Here is a 21,897-nt window from a genome sequence, read left to right as displayed (position 1 = left end):
AAACTGTGAACTCTCTTCTTAGACATGCTCACTTATTACTGTCTTTGCCACCTTTTAGTCATGCTCTCTCATGCCTTTCACACTCTGCAACAGATTTTTAGATGTTGTTTTCAATATATGTATTTTAATAAATATTATTCAGGTATAAATAATATTTTTTAAAAATGCTAAACAAACATCTGCCAAAGTCTTGCAACTTCAGCAATTATGCACTTTGTAGGGTTGATCCATTGTTTGATGAAACATGTAATTATTACCAAAGAGACAATAATATCTACAGGGCCATCAGGAAAATCAAGAGCTTGTGTTCTTTAAACAAAAGCAAGGGACTGGAAGGCCCTTGTGGCCTCTTCCAACTCTATGATTCTATACCTGATGACAACAAGTTCTGGAGAACTAAAAAGCACTTTCTTTAAATGTTAGTGTTTCCAATCAAAGGCATTGCCCACCTTTGCATTTTGCTTTTACTTCTGAACCCCACAGTCTTCAGAAGTAAAAGCAAAATGCAAAGGTAGTTCTCTCAAGAGTATCCCTGCTGATTAAGTGCCATGTTGAGTTTTAGCTCTCCAGGCATTTGAAGCATAGAATGCCACTGTAATTTTTTTTTTTGGGGGGGGGAATCAATCAAAAAGAGTTGATGTGTTTGACTTTAAGAACAGTAGCTTTCTTTCTGTATTTTACAAGTGAATGGTTTTCATTAAGATGATTGCTTGCCCAGCAGTTTTGGTTCCCATCCTTGTTTACTACTCCAAGAGTTATCACTTAAACTTCCATAATGGTGTGTGCGTGCGCATGTACACATTTGTGTGTGTTCATAGGTCTTTGTGTATATATGTGTGTGTGTTGCCCTAAGCATTTCCCCCTTTCTCAAAGTCTAGTTAGTCTTCACTTAGTTACTTTCACCTTTTTTGTTTGTTGACAGGAAAAGGAGATAAGAGAGGAAAGCATAGCTGGAGGTCTGGACTGACAGAATTGCTCTCAGCAGGCTGTGTATAAAACTAATACTGTAGGCTTCTCAAGCATTCCCATCTGCATTCTCAAGAGGATTGTTTTTTCTTGACAAACAACAGAAGTCTACAGGGACTTCCTGCCCGAACTATAAAGGGCAGTAAACCAGTTTTAAATTGACTCTTTTCCAGCCTGGAGTTATGTACTTGCCTTTTCATTTGCGTGTGAATACACAGGACACAAATCCTCATTACAGGCTAGACTTTTTAACTATACAGAAGAGCGTATTAATCTTTTCTAAGATTAAGAGGGCGTTTTAAAAGATACTAATGGTGTCTCGTGGTAAAAAAATGTATTTCAAATAGACAGTTCTCTCAATTTTAGACTGCACAGAACAGAATTAGAGCAATTACAAAATGTTAAATATACCACTCAGTGCTCAAATTATTAAGAAAATAATGAGCATTGCACCAATTTTAGTTGAACCATTCCCCTCAGGAGCTTTCTTAGTATAATAGTTAAGGAGGCCACGACAAAAAAAGTAATAGGGATAGCTGCCTCCCTTTAAGCACTGATAATTGATGACTTAATAGTTAGCCATGTTAAATGATTAATTTGAGAACAATATTAAGAAACATGTTATGGGCTATCTTTTCTCTCCTTATTTTAAATAACATATGGCAGCTGAAGCTTCTTACATTTGTTGTTGTTAGCTGCCCTCAAGTTGACTTTGATTCATGGTGGCCCTATGAATGAGGGGCTTCCAAGTCCTCCTGTCTTCAACCACTCCGCTCAGGTCTTGCAGACCCATAGCTGTGGCTTCTTTGATTGAGTCTATCCATCGGGAATGTGGTCTTCCTCTTCTCCTGCTGCCTTCTGGCTTCCTAATCTTTATTGTCTTTTCTATGATATGACAAAAGTACACCAGCTTCAGTTTAGTCATCATGGGTTCTAGGCTAGATTTTCTCTAGGACTTATTTATTTGTCTTTTTTAGCACTCCACGATATTTGTAGAACTCTTCTCCAGGACAGTATCTAGAATGGGATGAGTCTCTTCCTATCCACTTTCTTCACTGTTCAGCTTGATGGCATGTACATGTTAAGGAAAATGCAACATGGGACATACAGTAGTAGAAATAAAACATGTATGTGAAAGTCACAATGACTAAGCAAGAGCAATTAAGAAGCCACACAGGTGAAAAAGCTAATGTAATTTAGAAGTCTTGAATGTCAAGGACAGAATTATAGAATGTACAATTGGAAACACCTGAGATTCATTAAGTGTACAAGGTGAAATGATGAAATTCTTAAGTATGGGTTGAACTATGTGAACCAATCAAAATGAATGTACACACCCACTGGGTGGAAACTGACTAAGTGGGTGGTGATTAACAATGGCTATAATAATTGCTATGTTTGCCAATGTAGTTTGTGGGTAGTTGGAGTATTTTGGAGATATTGGAGATTGTGAGGGCATTAGTATTTGTATATAGTAGAATAAAGTAGATCTTTTATATAAGACTACTGAGTTGTCTGGTGTCTTGAGTGAAGATACAAGAGCCAGCAGAATCCTGGAGAAGTTTGGAAACATCTCAGGAAGAAGAGTGAGAAGGCTTGGAGAGTTTGTCAGGGTCTTCAGCCTATTCTCTGAAACTCTGCTGCTTTGGAAGAAAAGCATTAACCACTGACCAAAGCTGGTCAGCTCCGCTGCATAACAAGGTGGTGAGTTAGAGCCAGAGGTGAAGAGCTACAACTCCCATCATCCCTGACAGTACAATCCTAAATTTAGCATTCAACAGTTTTTGTGGGTTTTTCAGGCTATGTCCCTGAAGATGCCAGCCACAAATGCTGGCGAAATGTCAGGAATAAACCCTTCTAGAACATGGCCACACAGCCCGAAAAACCCACAAAAAACTATGGATGCCGGCCATGAAAGCCTTCAACATCACATTAGTATTCAATGATGTATCTTTGCACTTCAGGATGTTATCTAATTCCTTCATTTTTAAACAGAGGTTGGATGCCTACCTCTCGCCTTTAGCAGTGCATTCCTACACTGGTAATGGAATGGACTAGATGGCATTTGAGTTACTTTTCCACTCTATTACCAAAATATTTTATGAAGAGTAGGCTATTGTGTTTTTTGGGGGAGTAAGTCAAAGCTCTATTCTGTATTTAAAAAACTATGAGAATGGAGGAGACACACAGATATAGGCACCATCTCCATTGCCTAACCCTAACCCTAACCTCTTCAGGTTGTGAGAGAATGTCTGAAAACAAACTGTGACTGTGTTTGGATGAATGTGGATACAAGGATTTTGGGCAACTGGGAATCCAACACAGGCAACTGTAAGCACCTTCAGTCAAGTTCAGTTGCTGTGGCTCTTCAGACATATACTAATCTCACAGACCAGTCTTAATCAGATTTTTATTATTTCCTTAGATACTTTACTGAAGATAGTTGCATAGCTCAGTTGTGTTGAGATCTTTTTTTATGGTTCAGTACACTGTCTGTGTACCCTTAATAGTATGTATCACATGACAAAAACGGAGGCAACAGGAAATGTACTTTTCTTTAGAAAAGGAAAAACAAAACAGAACCTCAAGTGACCTTAAGGCACCTATGAAATGCTGTTTTCATTATTACTTTTATCCAAGTTTCATATGATTAACAAGGCAGCCATTGTGTTTATATATGCTGTATATGGAAATAAAACCTGCTGCTGAATAAACCATATTGCTATGGTTTGCTGTCATTCTAGAACATGGCTACATAGCCTAAAACCCCCACAAAAAAACCATATAGCTATGGTTTGCTGTCATGGCAATGTCTGCCATAACAGCCCAAACTTATCTGAAACAGTCTTCCGAATTTTGAATTGGTTGTTCCACATTATGCAAAGTGATTTCTCAGGCAGGCACAATGAAATTGAACAAGACAAAACGGTTACAGGTTGGCTGGCATATGGTTATATGTGAGGGTTGAACTGAACATAACCAGCACCAGAATTTCTAAGTCCTTATGGTAATATTTAAGGCCAGTAAACATAGGACAATACCTCCACACCATCCCATTCCAGTTTTTTAAAAAAACTTAGCCAATTACATTTACTTCATGAATTGTTTCTAACTAAATACATGACAAAGAACACCATTGGTTATGCCCAAGCTCTTTGGATTCTGGCCCTAGTGTGTCTAAGCTAACAAATGTTTTCAACATTGTATTTGATTAACATTTGAGACAGATTTTTTTCCCACACAGTGATCTGCATCATGTCTTCCAAAATTTATTTGTGCCATTCATATTGGGTGGCACTTAGCTGGCAAAAAAAAAGGAGTTCTGCATTTAACTGTTATTGCCAAGATCACGAATGCGTAACTATGTTTGAAAAGCACTAAAAAACAAAACAAAACTAAGACCTCATAAACAAGAAATTTTAGTTCTTCTTCATCAATGTGGAATTATAAATCACATAGATTAAGAGTAACTAAAACATCTTCAGAAAAGCACAACTAATTTGTCAGTCTGGTGTCTGACTTGTTCTGTGAAACAGACGTAAACAAAGATCACTGAGGTCTTCATTTCAAATAGGAAATAGCAAATCTTTTTTTTTTAATGATTAATAATATAGTTCCCACTGGTGTTCAAGGAATGGTATGTGCTACAACAAAGTTGTGTTTCTTTTCATTTCCTTACAAACTGCAGGCAATCTATCTCTCCTCCCGCTTGACAGTGGCATAATCATTACACTCTTAGAAAACATGCATACCACTTTCTTCTTCTTAAAGAAGAGCAAATGGGTACATAGAAATAAATAAATAAATAAAATTTTCCTGCCTCTCCCAGGGTGGATCAAGGCAGGATTACAAGCCAATAAAATACACACAAAGCACATCAATAAAATGCAATAACATTTTTTCCATTAAAACTAAATTGTCATCTGTGGCAATAACATTAAGATTATATTATGGTCAAGAAATGGAGCAATATCTCCTACAAGAGGTCAGGTGGGTAGGCTCGCCAGAAGAGATCCGTCTTAAGTGCCTTCTTAAATGCCTCTAAGGAGGTAGTGAGGCAGATCTCTTCCAGGAGGCCATTCCACAGGACTGGAGCGCAGTGTTGGTGCAGCTTCTGGCCTCTTAAAGATATGTGTGTCATTTAAACAGCATACCTCCAAAGTGACCTGAAGCAGCTTTATTTTGGTCTGTCCATTTGGGCCCATAGATATTTTATCAGTTTGTCACATACAGTTTTACACCTTCTGATGTACTTGAATAGTGTACACAAGACATGGACACTTTTATACTATTCAAGTAAGGGGCGCTTACCTATTTGAAAGAGCTTAACATCTAAAGTATTAAGAAGTAAAGACCACATCAGAAGAAGGGGAAAGAAAGAGACATTGCCCAGGAATATCGATGCCGATGCAGGAGGCAGAAATATTCTTAATAGGAAAGAATTATAACTGACCCTTTTCTGAATAACTAACTTTAGGTCTAGGGCAGTGATTCTCAAACTGTGGGGCAGAACCCCCCCGGGGGGAGCAAGAATTGCTTAGAGGGAGTGCGAGACATGGAGGTCCTGATCCCTCCTCCTCCTCTGTATCCCAAACGTTTTCTGCCCAGGAGGAGAAGACATAGGTGAGGATGTTTCTTCCTCAGATACTTTCATTCACACACAGTCTGTCACACAAATTCTGTCCCGCCACCCTCTCTCTCTCTCTCACACACACTCAGCCACACTCTTCATCTGTTTTTTAAACGCTCACATATGCATTTGTGTATACTCACATACGCACAAGAGAATGAATGTTTCTGTCTGTGTGTATGAGAATAAATGAGTATGTCTATGAGTGAAAGGACGAATGAAAGAATAAGACTGTGTTCGTATCTGTGAGCGTTGGTGAGTGTTTGAGACAAGATGTGTAAAATGTACACATGTATTGAGGTAGGCATTGAAATTATTTAACTAAAATTGTTCTACCGTATATACTCGTGTATAAGTCGACTTCATGTATAAGTTGAGGGGAGGTTTCAGGGTCAAAATCCTGGATTTTGATATGACCCATGGATAAGTTGAGGGTAAAACTTAGGGGGCCATAAGGAAGGATGAAAAGGGGGAAATACCACTTCCGTCCCTCCGTCTCCTTCTCTGGACCTCTAGGAAGCAAGTGGATTTAAATGGAGAGTTGTTTCTATAGGAAGCAAGCTTTTGCAAATGGGACTGGAGAGATGGTTTTAAATGGAGAGTTTTCCCCATAGGAGGCAAAGGCTTGCAAACAGACCAGGCAAGTGGATTTCAATGGAGAGTTTTCCCCATAGGAAGCAAAGGCTTGCAAACGGACCAAGCAAGTGCTTTTCAAAGGGGAGTTTTTCTGATAGGATAGGAAGCAAAGGCTTGCAAACGGACTGGAGGGGGAAAGAATTAATGGAGATTGGGGCATCAGGCTTGCTTGCTATAGGACCTTTCTAAGCACTACTGGTGCACTTACCCTTCTATAAGTCTACCCAAGATTTTAGGGGCAATTTTGGGACATAAATTTCTCGACTTATAGTTGAGTATATACGGAAATTTGAATATTATTTCTGTATAAAATGTTAAAGTATGAGTATACAGTGGTGCCTCGGGTTACGAAATTAATTCGTTCCGCGGCCGCTTTCGTAACCCGAAAAGCCTTCGTAAGCCGAATTGCCATAGGCGCTAATGGGGAAAAGCCGCGATTCCGTGCGAAAAAGCCGAAAAAAGCACCAAAATTTTTTTCGTAACCCGAAAAAACATTCGTAACCCGGAACAATGATTCCCTATGGGATTTTTTCGTATCCCGAAAATTTCGTAACCTGGGTATTTCGTATCCCGAGGTACCACTGTACAAGAATGTACAAACTAAAACACACACACTAAACAAAATATTTGTATCCATATTCTGTGTTGAGTAGTCAGACCAATGACTACATGTAAATGTAAGGGGAGACTGGTCAATGGAATTTAATGATGAGAGATGGGAGAGCACCCAGCTGTAGAACAGAAAGTTCTTGTGGGCAGTAGAGATCTTAGAACATAAAACTATCATAGAAATGGGGTCAGGGGGTTGGGAGAAACAGTATTCAGAGAATTCAACTCCTCCCCAAAGTATCATTTTTGCCAATTACTAATTTAAACACAGTTTAAAATTAAAACAAAGTAACCATTCAGAAAAGCCTTAGATTATGTTATTGGCTGCACACGCTGAAATGGTTATGAGAACGTGCCTTGAGATAATTTTGAAATAGTTATTTTGGCATTCTTCGGAGGAAGACATTGTTTCTCACCCCTTGCTTTTTAATGTTTTGTTTGAAAGTTGAGCAACAATGAACAAACAACATTGTTATGGCATACCAGACTTCTTGTCTAATCCTTAACAATGTAGGTATGAGATACTCTTACGTATTTGAACTCTTGGTTCAGGAAGGTGATTAACTCTTGAGCCTTTGTATAGGCTACTCTCATCTCTAAATAAAATTTCCACTGTTTGCTAATACCGGCGCAGTGCCACGGCAGGTGACAATGGTGGGAAATAGCCATGAAGCCAAGTTCTGAGATAGCCACTCAACTTCCCATGGCTCCTGATAGCATGCGCAGAACATGCTAGAGAATGCATACTCTTCAACACTGTGTGTGTGTCTGTGCCTTCAGGTTACCTGTTGACTTATGGTGACACCATAAATGTCATGGTTTTCTTAGGCAAGGAGTACTCAAGGGTGGTTTTGTCAGTTTCTTCTTCTGAAATATAGCCTATAGAACTTGGTATTTATTGCGATTCTCCCATCTTAGTACTAACCAGGGCTGCTTAACTTCAAAGATCAGATGGGATTTGGTGCCTTTAAGGTATTTAGGCCTTCCTTCAACATTATACAGATAAAAATGATGGGTATATCTAACCCCAAAACAGTCACTATCTGAACTCACTTCCTCACCACCAGAAATCTATATTTATTTTATACGTATTACACAATGCATGTACTTGAATAGACTACCTACATGAGGTTTCACTGAAATGTTTGGCCTGTTATTGAACTGATTATAATAATTTCCTTAAAATAATGTAACTTAACTATCCCCTGAACACAAAAGATGATAATGTTCAATAATGTTAGAGCTGACCATTCTTTTAAGATTCTACCTTCAGCAACATATATTACCTATCTAGATTATTATAGGTGCAAGGTAGAGATGGAAAGGAAGCAGTGTACAGGACATGTTTGTTTATCTCTGTGCATCCTAGCGTTAAGAAACTTTCCTTTCCACTTAGATATTTATATCTGGATACAAAAGAAAACAGAGCAGCTCTAGTCTTGGTATGTGGACAGGAGCATTTTTTAAAAGCACCCCTTTCTTTCTGCAAAAACAGAAACAGGACAAAATAGGGACAGTATGACAGATCTAATGTTATTTCTAGCACTAGCACAAAGCTCTAGTGCTTAAAAAAATACTGTTTTCAACTTGGAGCAAGTGTAAATTCCAGGTGTATTTTGTGCTTCTGCAGGCTGCTTCATAAGGACACTTATTATTATCCCATTGTGATAGGTATTTCTTTCAGCCATTTCACTAATGCTTGGGTAACTGCTAGTGACACAAAGCTACTTTCTCTATATTTTCTGGATACTACTCAGAGTCTGAAGTAGAATACGAACTGTTTATAGTACATAAGCATATATATGGAATATGCCCCCTTTTCTCCCCAGGTACCTGTTCTCTGGTCAAAGCTGTGATTAATGCATAGCTGTTGTTTTGCAACTGTTTTTAAAGGCTACTCTGAAGAGGGAGAAAAGCACTGTAACTTACTAGTAAACTGCTGGCAAGTCCTGCAGTCACAGCAACTGCTCTCTTTCCCAGCCAGTTGTCTCTTTGCATTGGTACACGAAGACCAGATTGGTCTTGTCAGGATGCCAGATTTAGCTCAGGGGTCTCCAGTTGCTGATCTCTGACTTATACCAGATTTCTCTTGCCTATCAAACATTTTTTAAAAATCATGAAGAGGAATCATCTGACTATGAAGAAAACTTAGCAATTAGTTTAGATTTATGAAAACGGTTTATGAACAAACAGAACAGTACAAGAACATACTGTAAACATAAATGCTTTCTTCTGTCATGCAGCTTGAAAATTATATCCAGGATAACATGAAAAAAGAAATGGTAGAAATCCAGCAGAATGCAGTGCAGAACCAGACGGCAGTAATGATTGAAATTGGCACAAACCTTTTAAATCAAACCGCTGAACAGACTCGGAAATTAACAGATGTTGAAGCACATGTAAGTAGTAATTTGTTTGACTGGTCTATTTATCTTGCAGTGGTTTGTAATAATTCAAGAATTCTCTCTCTCTTTCACACACGTACACACACACACCATTTTGAGATGAAGTTTACATGTTACACACACACACACCATTGTTTTGCTATGGAAAAGCTACAAGGAATAAACCGATGAGGATGGCAATGATTAGTCACATTCCTGTACCCCACCACAGAGGGGACCTCAAACTGAGAAGAGAATCTGATGAGAATCTAGATCAACTGCTGTGGTCCTTCCTTGCTTAGAAGGTTCCTAGATTATGCATCCTTACATATAACAACATTCTGTGAGGAAACTAGGAAAAACTTAGCATTTCAATAATTCTGATTTAACTGCAGGATAAATGAAAACAATATATTGAGTGGGCGAAAGTTTTGGAAAGAACAGGAAGCTACAAAGAAAAATAAATTATGATATGTTTTCAACTTGAAGTCCAAGTCCTCAATCAATTGTGGTTCTTTACGGGGAACAGAGAGGTTCCCATACTCATGCCTGGCTGGTGGATGGCCCTAAGTTCACCCAAAAAGAGTGGTTTTTACAGAGCTACCACAAACTGTTACATTTGCAGAACAAACAATGTAATACCCTGAAATAATAAATTTGTTTTAAAACTCCTTATATTATTCAAAATAGGTTACAGTAATTTTTGTTTTGTCAATGAACTTTTATATAGTCACATTAGCTTTCAAAGGATTTGCTAGTACATAGTTCATTTGCATTGTTGCTTTAGAGGGTTTTTGTAACTTTTTGATATGCGTAAAACTTAAAACATTCTATATATACCCCTAAGTAAGGTGAGAGAACTGTGGAATGCAACACTGAGGTTGTATTTTTCAAATCCCAACACAGAAACTCTTTGTTGTAATAAAATGATAGACCATGGAGACAGCTACACTAAAGAATGGCTCAATGTTTCTACTATGATATCACAGCGAATGTTATATATCATAGGGCCTTGGGAGCAGCAAATGAAACTGTGCACATTTACTTCACTGTCTGGAGAAAAATGGGGGTAGTAGCTATGTTGATCTACATGTACATTTTAAAGATCTAGAAGTCCACCAGGAGCAGGGTTTTTTATAACACTATCTTACTCATTTAAATATCAGACCACCTCAAAATACAACTAGAACTAAATTACCTCAATGAGTCCCTATTTCCGTGTCAGCTCAACCATTCTTTAAGTTCTACTGCCAAAGCCTTTCTATGTGTGTTTTTTCTACTAGAGGAAGGTACAAAGATTGTTTATTAGGAAAGTGTTCTTGGGCACAACATTCTTGTTATGAGATCCCCTTCTCAGAGTGGTTTCCCTGGACCAAAAAAGTATCATTTAGGGACCAGCAAATATGTGTTTTTTTTTACTTACCCAGGCTTTTAAAATAAATTTATTAATTTCATTATGCAAGTTTTAATCTGTATTCAAGTTTTATCTGCTAGGGTTTTTTGTACACTGCCTTGAAATATGAAATAAAGGGTAGCATTAAAATCTTTGTTAAAAAATAAATCTCCAGGAACAATATGGAAATACACTTAAGTGTGAAATCATGTCCTGAATGACTGTCCAACATGAAGGATGTGAGTAAATTCCTCCTGCCAGCTGAAGCCAAATTTTGATGAATTAAAAGAGTTGTTTTAAAACACAACGAGGGAAGTGTTATGGACTAAAGGACATGAAGCAGAATGGAACGGAAAGCAACACTCCACATGACAGTTCTCTTTCCTCATTCTTAAAAACAGATGTCATATTTGAGTATTAAAAGAATGCACCTAAGATGCAGATGCAAGTCACATAATACTAAAACTGAAACGATGGCAATGGTGATGAAATATGAAAACACACACACACACACACATACACAAAACCCCATGAGAATAGGGGGGAAAGATGAGGTAATTTTATAGGATAAGAGCAATGATTTAAATATTACAGGATATGATGATGAAGACATACTCCTGTGAACAAATGTGCATGATACTATAAACCAATTACTCTCTCTTAAAGTGATACTGTCACAAAAAATGCTGCCACATCTAGGAGGCCGTATGTGTGGATGTGCTTGGCTACATGCAGTAAATTATACAGTACTGAGAACAACTTAGGTTGCAAAATGCAGAAAGGATATTGGCAACATAAATTGCACTTAGTCTTATGACAATGTAGCCCTAAGTAAATGCCACCGACATTTTACCAAGTTTTGACTATCCTTTAATTCTGATAAATAAACATACTGTTATCTTGCATACTGTTCTAAATGTTTAATTCAAATGTGATTCAGAATTTAATTTCTCAAAATGTAGGTATTGAATCAGACAACAAGACTTGAGCTTCAACTTCTGGAACATTCCCTTTCAACTAACAAGCTAGAAATGCAGATTTCAGATCAGACCAGTGAGATTGGTAAACTGCAAGAAAAAAACAGGTACTAAGCCTTCCTGTGTGTCAATCTATTAAGAGCCATCAATTCTTCTTTTCCCCAGTTATGAAACTATATAGGTCTGTAAGTGCTTGTGTCAAAAAAATGTCATAAGTTACTACAAATTAAACATGCCTTTGTTAAATGAGCAGAAACGGACTAAAACTGAACCGAGTGATCCACACTAGGAAATGTAATTTGTGTACATGGAATTTGTGAACTCTTTAAAAGCTGTACAAAACCTTGATCGTACAAAGCAAACATACAAATACTGTATATGCAGCTTACATTAAAATAGGATCCCAAGAAGAAATAAAACGAACCATGTGCTGAACTGCCTAAGGTCTCTTCTGCTTGCTTATATAGAAACAATTTATAGTCTTCACTCTCAAAAAAATCCTACTGCCACTATTTTTTCCATTCCTAGTGATGAGCAATGCTAACAAAACTGACATACTGTTTGGAAGAGGAAAATGGTTGTACAGTTTAATAGCTGCGACCTGATCTTGTTCAGGTGCTTCAAACTATCTCCTGTCATCCCTTACCATTAGTCCAGCTGGATGGGGCTAATGAAATGCTTAGTTCAAAACATCTGGAAAGTACCAATGAGGTGATGATGATGATGATGATGATAATTATAATGATGATATCATCATCATCATCATCCTGGGAAAAAATGATGCAAGCTCATTTAATTGCCAACCAAAACCTGTTCATCTCGTTGCACTGGATACCACAACAATTTAATATCACTGTTTTAACTACTGAAGAGATAAAACATTTGATTCCAGTCTTGGTGACTGTTCCTTTTGGATCAGCTGAGAGTGCCTGCAACCATATTCAGTGCACAACATCAAAAGATCTTGAATTCCTTTTGTTTACCCAGAATAGTTGAGTGACAGCTGGCCAGCAGAACTGTTAACATTTCTTGCTGTGCCAGGATCACATTAAGCCAGCTGGAGAAGAGAAGGAACTGTGACCTTTCTTTGTCAATGAGCTTTGTGTTTGACCTGTAGTTGGCTAGTTCCACATGTAACAGAAATCAACATCATTGTTTTCCAAACTGGACTGTAACTTGCTACAATGTAAGTGATCAATAATGAATGCATGATTAGTCCATCTGTGCTGTTTTATAGGTCTTGATCTTCATAGTGAGAGCCTGCTATATTATGGAGCTGTTTTCTAAAATAAAAACCAAGCAAGTTCATATTGTACAGTCTCTAGACTTTACACATCATAGTATACTGTAGGACTGAATAGACAAACATTGTTATTCAGTAGGAATGCTATGCTGCAAGAACCTCCCTCAGTTCTAAGAAACAGTAACATTAGGGGGAAAGGGCATGTTTTCACATTTGTCTTCACTCTCCTGTTGTATTTATGTATGTTCCTGAAAGGTTTGTTTTATGCAAACAAAATACTTTACCCAAGAGGAGAAAAGTAAATATGACTTTAGGCTTACAATGTCATTTATCGTGGTAAGCACAGAAGTAGTGATAGACATTTATCACATACCATTTGCTACCTACTGAAACAGACACTGTTGCTGAATTAGTATATAATGGATCATATGCTATAAGAGATTCTTTCAGTATTAGTGGGTGAAAAGTAAAATGATGTTTAATCTCTGACCCAAGTATAACAAGGAGTTCTTCAGGATAATAGGAAAACCAGGAAGAGATAAAAACTCACATTAAAGATGCTACTAGTGGATGTCTACCAGTGTGATGGACACACTTCTCCTCCTCTCATCTCTGCAGTGCTTCCCCTACATTAGATCCGGGAAGTTTCCTAGTTTTAAGGACGCAGGAGGGAGGGCTGTAGGGGAAATCCCACCTCCTGGTTCATTGACAGAAGCAAATACATCAGTGAAATGACTGCACTGGATTCCACCCACAAACTATACACAATATGTTGTTTATACTTCAATAGAACACTAAGGTTTTGAAGATCATTCCAGAGGTAGTGCTAACACTAAAGTAAGAACTACTGCTCTGGTGGCGCAGTGGTTAAATGCGTGTACTGCAGCCATTCACTCAAAACCACAAGGTTGCGAGTTCAAGACCAGCAAAAGGGCCCAAGCTCGAATCAGGCTTGCATCCTTCCGAGGAGGTCGCTAAAATGAGTACCCAGACTGTTGGGGGCAAATTAGCTTACTTGCTAATTAGCTTACTTGCTGTTCACCGCTATGATCTTTGGAATAGCGGTATATAAATAAAACAAATTATTATTATTATTATTATTATTATTACAAGACTCACTTAACAACTGAAAAACCATGTGATCCAGGCTGTATTGGATTGATCTGGGAGAAGCACAACAAGGATCACATATATACAGCAATTCTGCAAGAGCGCTGAACAATATATGGTATTGAATATGTTGTGGCCAATGCCTACCAAAACCAAAGGAACAGCTGAATAGGACAGCAAGGTCTTGGGATTGGGATTTAGTGCTTTGTATAGATCTTTGGAGAGCCAGCATGGAGTAATGGTTTAAGTGTTGGGATATGACTCTGGAGAACAGGGTTGAAATCCCAGCTCAGCCATGAAAAGCCACAAGGTGACCTTGGACAAGTCACATGATCTATGCCTGAGGGGAAGGCAATGGCAAGCCTCTACTGAACAAAATGTTGCCAAGAAAACCCTATGATAGGCCTTATGGCTTTAGGGTCACCATAAGTTGGAAACAATTTGAAGGCACACAACAGCATATATCTTAGCTCTCCCCATCCTGTAGCAATAAAAATCAGAATAAAATATGCAAAAACAAAAAATACTACAGAATTTTCTGATACAAGTGAAAATTGTGTACATTGGGTTAATTTGCATCATTTATATATGGCGCTGAACAGGGGCAACCATGTCAGTGGTGTGGGGAATGGGCTCTGAGGTTTATTTGAGACTTCAAGGGACCTATCCAAGGTTCTGCACCCTGTTCTCAAAATAAGTCCAGTACCTTGGAGAGCTCCTTTAAAATCTTGAATAAGCTCTGAGCACACTGCAGATGGCTGAAAAGACAAACAATTTGGTCCAAGAACAAATCAAGCCTGAACTCTCCCTGGAAGCCAAGGTGACGAAACAGAGGTTGTCATACTTTGGCCACAGAATTAGAAGGCATGGCTCTTTAGAAAAGGCAGTGTGCTGGGAAATATAGAGAACAGTAGAAAGAGGAAGACTACATGACAAATGGTTAGACTGGAGGGAGGCCACGGGCATGAACCTGCCAGGTCTCAGATGAGAAGTTGAGAATAGGGGATCATGGAACTGTCTCAATCACGTGGACACCATAAGTCAAGGTTGACTTGAGGACAGCTAACTACAACAGATTTACCACACCACTGACATGGAAGTCACTGACCACCCCAGTGTAGAATTAGATTGTACAGTACAGTTCCCCCCCCCCTTGCACACTGTATGCACAGTTTTGGGAAGCACATTGGTACTGCAGTGGAAAAACACTGTTCCTAATGTGGTGACAGATCATGTAGTGATGCTGCATTCAAATACAATTAGCCCTCCAAATTTACAGCTTTGACTTTTGCCTCTTTAATTATTTGTGGACTTGAGTAACATGTTCTCTATAGGAATCCCTAGGTCCTCCAGCATGACTCTAAGAGAGGCTGACCATAAGAGTCAAATTGATGGACCTAGAGATTCCTTGGGGGGAAAAACCTGTCTCTAGTCATCTGTAGGTCCTCCAGTGCAATTCTGCTGGATGTTGACCACAGAGATCTGCCGGAGGGGCTAGAGATTTGTAGAAAGGTATTCTGTCAGGCCAAATAATAGTAATAATAATAATAATCGTCTTTTCATTTAACCAGTTTTCCCATTTTCATGGGGGTCCTGTGAACCTAACTTTAGTGAATGTGGTGGGCACATTGTAATCAAAATATATCTTGGATCAGATGTAACTTTGCCCCGAGAGAGGGAAAATATGTGAAGATCTCATCAAGTTGAGATTTCTTAATGGTAAATAATCTGAGGCAAGGCTGTATAACTGGACCATCATTGTCTTTTAACTGGATCAATTTTATTTTGTTAGTTTTGTCCACTGAGAAACATTGAACCATTCACAACTCTTTTCCCTTCTGCTAATATTTGTTAGCTTTTTAGAAAAAAAAGTCCTTGAAATGGAAGACAAACATACACTCCAGCTACAATCAATAAAGGATGAAAAAGATACACTTCAGTCATTAGTTTCCAAACAGAACTCCATCATCGAAGAACTAGAGAAGCAGCTGGTTACTGCTACAGCTAATAACTCTCTTCTGCAAAAACAGCAGCATGATCTGAGAGAAACAGTGCAGAACTTGTTTTCCATGATTTCTACACCAAATCGTAAGTGGACACACAAATTGTTAATCAGCTTTTTTCTTATTTTTTCTTCACATATAATTTTATCAGGCATGCATGGGCACATGTCCTCTATCTATCTGGGTATAAAGAAAAGGAACCAAAGTGACAAAGTGAGTTTGGCACTGCTATGAGAACTGGTTTGCCTACTTTTATGTGTGGGTGTTAAGACTTCATACCATAGTAATTCTGAGAATGAGTCACCCGGTGGGCCACAACAATCTCTGGTCCGGTGACAGTGTAATCACAGAGGAGTAAGTTCTGCCAAAAACAAATTTTGGTTGTTCTCTAGTATCAGAATTGAATTAACCCTTGGAGGAGTCAAACGGTTTTGGCGCTTATATAATACCAGAAGCAAAGATGCCAACAAAAACACTTCCCATTCCCTCAGTTTTGAGAATCGGAAGAATTTCTCTTATAGTCAGTCAATTGTTTATTGTATTTGAGTAAAAGCCATTACAAATAAAAAACCAATAAAACCCAGTAAAAGAATATATAAATACGTGCATGTATTTCCATATAAAACATAGATTAGTGAATACCCTGCACAATCTATAGCAATATCTTTCAGATAGTTAGGCATGGCTACTTTTAACAGCTTTAACAAATAAGGCTGTTTTGTATGTAACATATGGACCACTGTCCAGACGTAACTAATATATTTCATGTAAGAGCTTTCACCCCACAAGGAAGCCAAGATCTGTCCCAAGAATCTCTTCCTGGAGTTTTAATAAATAGAATAAATAGAAGTTGCCAGGGAAGCCATTTTGTCATTATTCAAAGATTAACTTCAGAAGAGATATACTAATCATCTAAATTACAATAATCCCCTCTAGTAAGAGCAAACTTATTCTTTGAGTGAAGAGTAACAGCTGGTTTGCAGAAGTCAAAAACAACAACAACCCTCAGGATGGTGCTGCTGGAACCCAAACACAGCCCAAAGAGGCCTAAGCAAGCCTAGGAGGGACAGAATACTTACTAGTGGTGTGTGTGTGTATGTGTGTGGGGATGCAAAAAGAAGGCAGAGAAAATGTAATGAAGCATCCTGGAAATATACATAGCTGGCTGGACAGCCAGCTGGCAGCCAGAACAGGAGCGCACTACATTGTAATAGTTTGTTTCTGGGCCTAGTTGTAGCTACAAATATTTAAACAACAGTTCAAAACAATTTTTTTCTTTCTTTCAGCAAAACCAAAGTGCTTTATAAGACTAAAAATAGTCTTTTAAGAACATTTCCAAAAGTGTGCATGTTTCTGCTGATAGCAGTGCACAAACAAGTAAACAAACCCTGTTGGCTTTGGCACCCATGTGGAAAAAACAAATCCTGAACAATTGCCAGAGTCAAGGGGGACACTTCTAAAAGTGTCAACTATCAAAGAAGTGTGGAAAAACAATTAGAAGCCTGGAAGCAAGCTTGTATTTTAAGCAAACAAAATGAATAAACCCTGCCTGAACAGTAAACACTTTGCAAAGCTGAGTGAAAATGATTCATGAATGCACTGGGGGATAGGATGTTATGAGAATGGTGATATCTTAGAGAGATTTTTCACCATAGAAGCTCTTCTTACTGGGTTATTCTCACTAAGGATGTACAATTGGGGTGACAGAGAGAGACCTCCTCCTCATAGTAATGTTACACAGGCCTAGGGAATCCTACAGAATAGGGGGAACTGTGGGGAGTAGTGTAATTCCTTGAATATTGAATGGAAGAGCCAAACCCTTCTGCCAAAGGAAGAGAGACTGAATCCAATCAACATGTCTTCATATTCTTCATTTTTAGCATCCAAGAATGCTTTGGTGGCTGGAGAAGAACAGATCAATTTCAAGGACTGTGCTGAAGCATTCAGATCAGGACTTACAACCAGTGGCATCTACACACTGACAGTGCCTAATACAGGAGAGGAGAAAAAGGTATTGTGTTTTCTTAAGTTTAATCAGAATGAGATTTTTTTTCCAGGATCAAGAGTCTCCTGAAAGAGAACTGACATTCTTTTCTACAATCCATCTTTGAGTAAACCACCCTAATACTGACAAGCTTTTTCAGACCCACCATGATGCATGCACACATGAACCCTTGGCTAATTGGTTTTGAACGAGTATACTAATTTTTCATAAACTCATGAGATCATTTGTTGCTGATTTATTCAGAACATCTGAAGGTGAGAGAGTTGTACAGTATTAGTGAAAAGGCAGGACAATTCTACAAGCATCCTATCAAAGCTGCACTACAAAATAAAATCCAGCAGACATAATCTATACATCTGAAATTATTTTACTAATTAGCTGGAGGACTACTTCCTTGTCAGAACCAGCTTTCTGCAAATGCTTTGGCAAGCAGTGCACATGAAGAGAGTTACTCAGGTCAAACGGCAATAAGTGAATATTAATGGAAGAGCTTTGTAGAACCTTGCCTATCAAATCATGGAAATTGGAACAAATGTCCTCTGTTTTGGGCCCACTCCATATCGTACCCACAACTGTGATGTAGACCAGTCATTGGTTAGGACATGGACAGGCAAAATATGAACCACAATTTCCAGTATTCCTCAGCATGGCCTATGATGGCTACTGCTGATAGAAACTGCAGTCCAACACCACCAAGAAGGCTGCACTTTGCCTTCACTTTCTTTAGGGACACAGAATAGGCTGTACAGCTGCACAATCCCTTTGCAGTCCCCCATTCATTTTTAAAATTATTCCCTCTTCTATAGCTTAAGGAACAGCCATTACCAAACCAGGACATTGAGGAATAAAGTAATCAAAAGAAAACTATCAAGAGGTGTTAGCAGAGAAATTCCTTTAGCTTGTTTGAACTTGTTTCTTGTTGTTGTTGTTGTTAATTGCCTTTGAGTTGACTTCAACTCATGGAGACCCCATGAGTGAGACACCTCCAAGCCTGTCTGTCCTCAGCTGTTCTGCTCAGGTCCTGTAGGCAGAGGGCTATGGCCTCCTTGACTGCATCTATTCATGTGGCCTTCCTTGCTACCCTCCACCTTTCCTAGCATTTCTTTTCCAGTGAATCACTTGCCATCTCAATGTGGCTAAAGTATGACAGCCTCAGTTTGGTCATCTTGGCTTCCAAGGAGATCTCAAGCCTGATATGCTTTCGTACCCATTTGTTTGACTTTCTGACTATCCACAGTATGCTCAGCACTCTACTCCAGCACCACATTTCAAATGCGTTGATATTTTTTTCTATCAGCTTTCTTCACTATCCGACACTAGCATCTGTACATGGTGATGGGGGATACAATGGCATAGACTATCCTTACTATAATGTTCAGTTTTATATCTTTGAACTTTAGGACTTCGTCTAATTCTTTCATATCATAAACTTCAGGGCAGGGAATATATCTTCCCTTCTGATTTCTTGACGGCAATCTCTGTTCTGGTCAATGCTGGATCCAAGGTATAAGAATTTCTTCTGTTTATGTTGAAATTCTTTATTGTTTAGGTTGAATTTACTAAATCCTCTCTAGTCATTAGTTTTGTTTCCTTAAACGTTCAGCATTAAGCTTGCTTTTGCACTTTCTTCCTTAACTTTCCTCAATAAATGTTCCAAGCCTTTGTTGCTTTTTGTAGCATTGTGTTGTCTGCATATCTTAGTTCATGTTCCTTCTTCCAGTCTTCACTCTTCCTTCTTCTGAATCTACATCTCCTCTTCGTATGATATTTTCTGCATGCAAGTTGAACAACTAGAGTGATAGTATACAGCCTTGCCTGAGCACTTGTGATCCATTCTATTTCTCTATATTCTATATTCAGTAGCCTCTTGTCCTGAGTATAGGTTTCTCATCAGGTAGATAACCACAAAATTCATACCACTAAACAAAGCAATCAACTTTAAAATTTAAACATTTTTTTCTCTATTTGGCAGTCTTGATTGGTTTCATTTACGACTTTAATACTCCACCCAATGAGCTTTAGATAGAATCTGTCAGCTATGCATATTTCAAACTGTCCTCAGGTTTCTACCTATCACAGTTTTACTATTTTCGGGTCAAACACTTTGTTTTAAAGAATGTGCCACCAAACAAGGTCAGTGTTAGGCCAGCAATTAGGCAGCATGACTGATACTATTTTTATTCCCAGACCTGCTATATGGAGTACAATGATTATAGTGTTTAGACTTCCTCATAATGCATGCTATTTGCAGAAGGAAAAGTTTAATGGATTATCTCAGCCTTCGGAGTGCAATCCATCAAACACTATTATTGCAGAGTTCATTTCAATGCAGCTTGCATGGAGCCCTATATAACATCCTTGGAAAACTGAAACTTTCCAGAAGCAGTCCTGGTGGATTTCACTCTTCATTTAGAAGTCACAGAATTATTACCATTACCTTTATAGAGGAAATGTTGATGACATTTTGTCAGAAAAGGCTAGGCTTCCAAATTATTCTTTCAAGTTGCCATATATTTCAGCTGTTGCTGAGGTTATTTTATATTATGTTCTGAGCAAAGAAACAGAATTACCTTTTCTTTGCCAGACCGCAGCTGTTTATGTTTTGACCTTTTCCTGTTAATGCCCGCTCTGGCCTCTCCAGAGATATATAAACATTGCCTGTACAATGTACATTACTGATCTTGTTTTTCCCCTCACAAGCCTTCATTAGCAAGTGCAACATAAAACTGACTTGCTTACTTCTTTGTCCAAAATTTACTACTGTGCTCTTTTGATATGATCTCATTTTCCCCTTTTCATAAAATTAAAAAACAAACAGTAATTTAATTTCATATTATATTTAGACTTTACAGGGAACATTTTGAGAAATTACTTTAGGCAGGCCAACAGGACATAGTTCCCCTACTCCTACTTCCACATAATAGCAGGCTCCCCTTGCCACAACACAAAAGTGACAAACTTAAGAAGCTGTTTGCTCTGAGCCATGGAGAGCTGGTGCTTGAGAAACAGAAGGCCAAAATTTTACTGGACGTGTTGTTTTTCAAATTATGGCTTTCGTCTCGTATTTTGTGGAATTTATATATAGTATATTTCTAAAAAAACCCGCCAAGCCTGTGCACTTCAATAACCTTGTGAATTATATGGTAGTTTAACATTTAATGGCAACATCTATTTGAAAAGCTCAAGAGACAATCTTTCCTTTCTAAAGCTTAAATTATACCCTCTGGTAGTTAAAATGTCCAAACCTATCTTGTTCAGAAAAGTGAAGAGTTACAGAAAATAATATCTTGAAAATTTTATTGTGATTAGTCATGCATTTTGGGGGGAGACAATATGCTCCTTTCTATTATATTTTTAATCCACCCCGTGATTATACAGTACAGGCTTCTGTCCCCGAATGATGCTTCCACATTTTCAGCTATATGTAAGTCTCCCTCAGGATAACAGAGGAAAGACTTCAAATACAAAAACAGAAATGTTTTGGAAACCAAAATTGGCAGAAAGTTACATGATCTGCTGGAAAGAGGCTTTAGACATTTCTAACCACTTCTGGAATATGCTTTAATTGCAACACGGAGTAGTTAAACATGCTCCTATCTATGCACTCCTATGTACAAGCATGAGATTGTGCACAATGATTTTCTTTACCAAACAGATGTCTGGTTCTGATAAATTTAAGGAAACTGATCAACCCCAAATTAGTGCCATTCAGGCTTCCAAATGGATGACCATCAGGCATCTGACTGTCTGTGTGCAAGTAAAGCTGTATTTATTTGGTCACATTCTCACTCTGAAGTGAGGTTTCTGGCCTGAATTTTGATTGTTCCCAACCAGAGTAGATTCATTGAATCCAACATTGAATAGTGAATAAACACATAAGTAAATAACATCAGTACACTAGGTTTTACTCTACTGGAGACTAATAATAGGATTCACTCTTA

At 38.2% G+C, this 21,897-nt stretch overlaps 2 protein-coding genes across 2 annotated transcripts in view; one reads left to right on the top strand and one right to left on the bottom strand.

The window, feature by feature from the left end:
- The window catches only part of MCPH1 (microcephalin 1), a 277,161-nt gene that overhangs the window by 56,083 nt on the left and 199,181 nt on the right, over nucleotides 1–21,897 (bottom strand). The gene's annotated exons all lie outside the window — the stretch shown is intronic.
- ANGPT2 (angiopoietin 2) overlaps nucleotides 1–21,897 on the top strand; it is a 49,721-nt gene that overhangs the window by 18,402 nt on the left and 9,422 nt on the right. Inside the window, exons 2-5 of the mRNA XM_042446237.1 lie at nucleotides 9,085–9,240; nucleotides 11,581–11,702; nucleotides 15,804–16,036; nucleotides 17,832–17,962. Of these exons, the coding sequence (XP_042302171.1) occupies nucleotides 9,085–9,240; nucleotides 11,581–11,702; nucleotides 15,804–16,036; nucleotides 17,832–17,962 (642 nt within the window). The remainder of the gene's footprint in view (nucleotides 1–9,084; nucleotides 9,241–11,580; nucleotides 11,703–15,803; nucleotides 16,037–17,831; nucleotides 17,963–21,897) is intronic.

Source organism: Sceloporus undulatus, chromosome 1 (assembly GCF_019175285.1).
Source record: "Sceloporus undulatus isolate JIND9_A2432 ecotype Alabama chromosome 1, SceUnd_v1.1, whole genome shotgun sequence".
Lineage (NCBI taxonomy): Eukaryota > Metazoa > Chordata > Lepidosauria > Squamata > Phrynosomatidae > Sceloporus > Sceloporus undulatus.
This window is presented reverse-complemented; position numbering and strand designations above follow the sequence as displayed.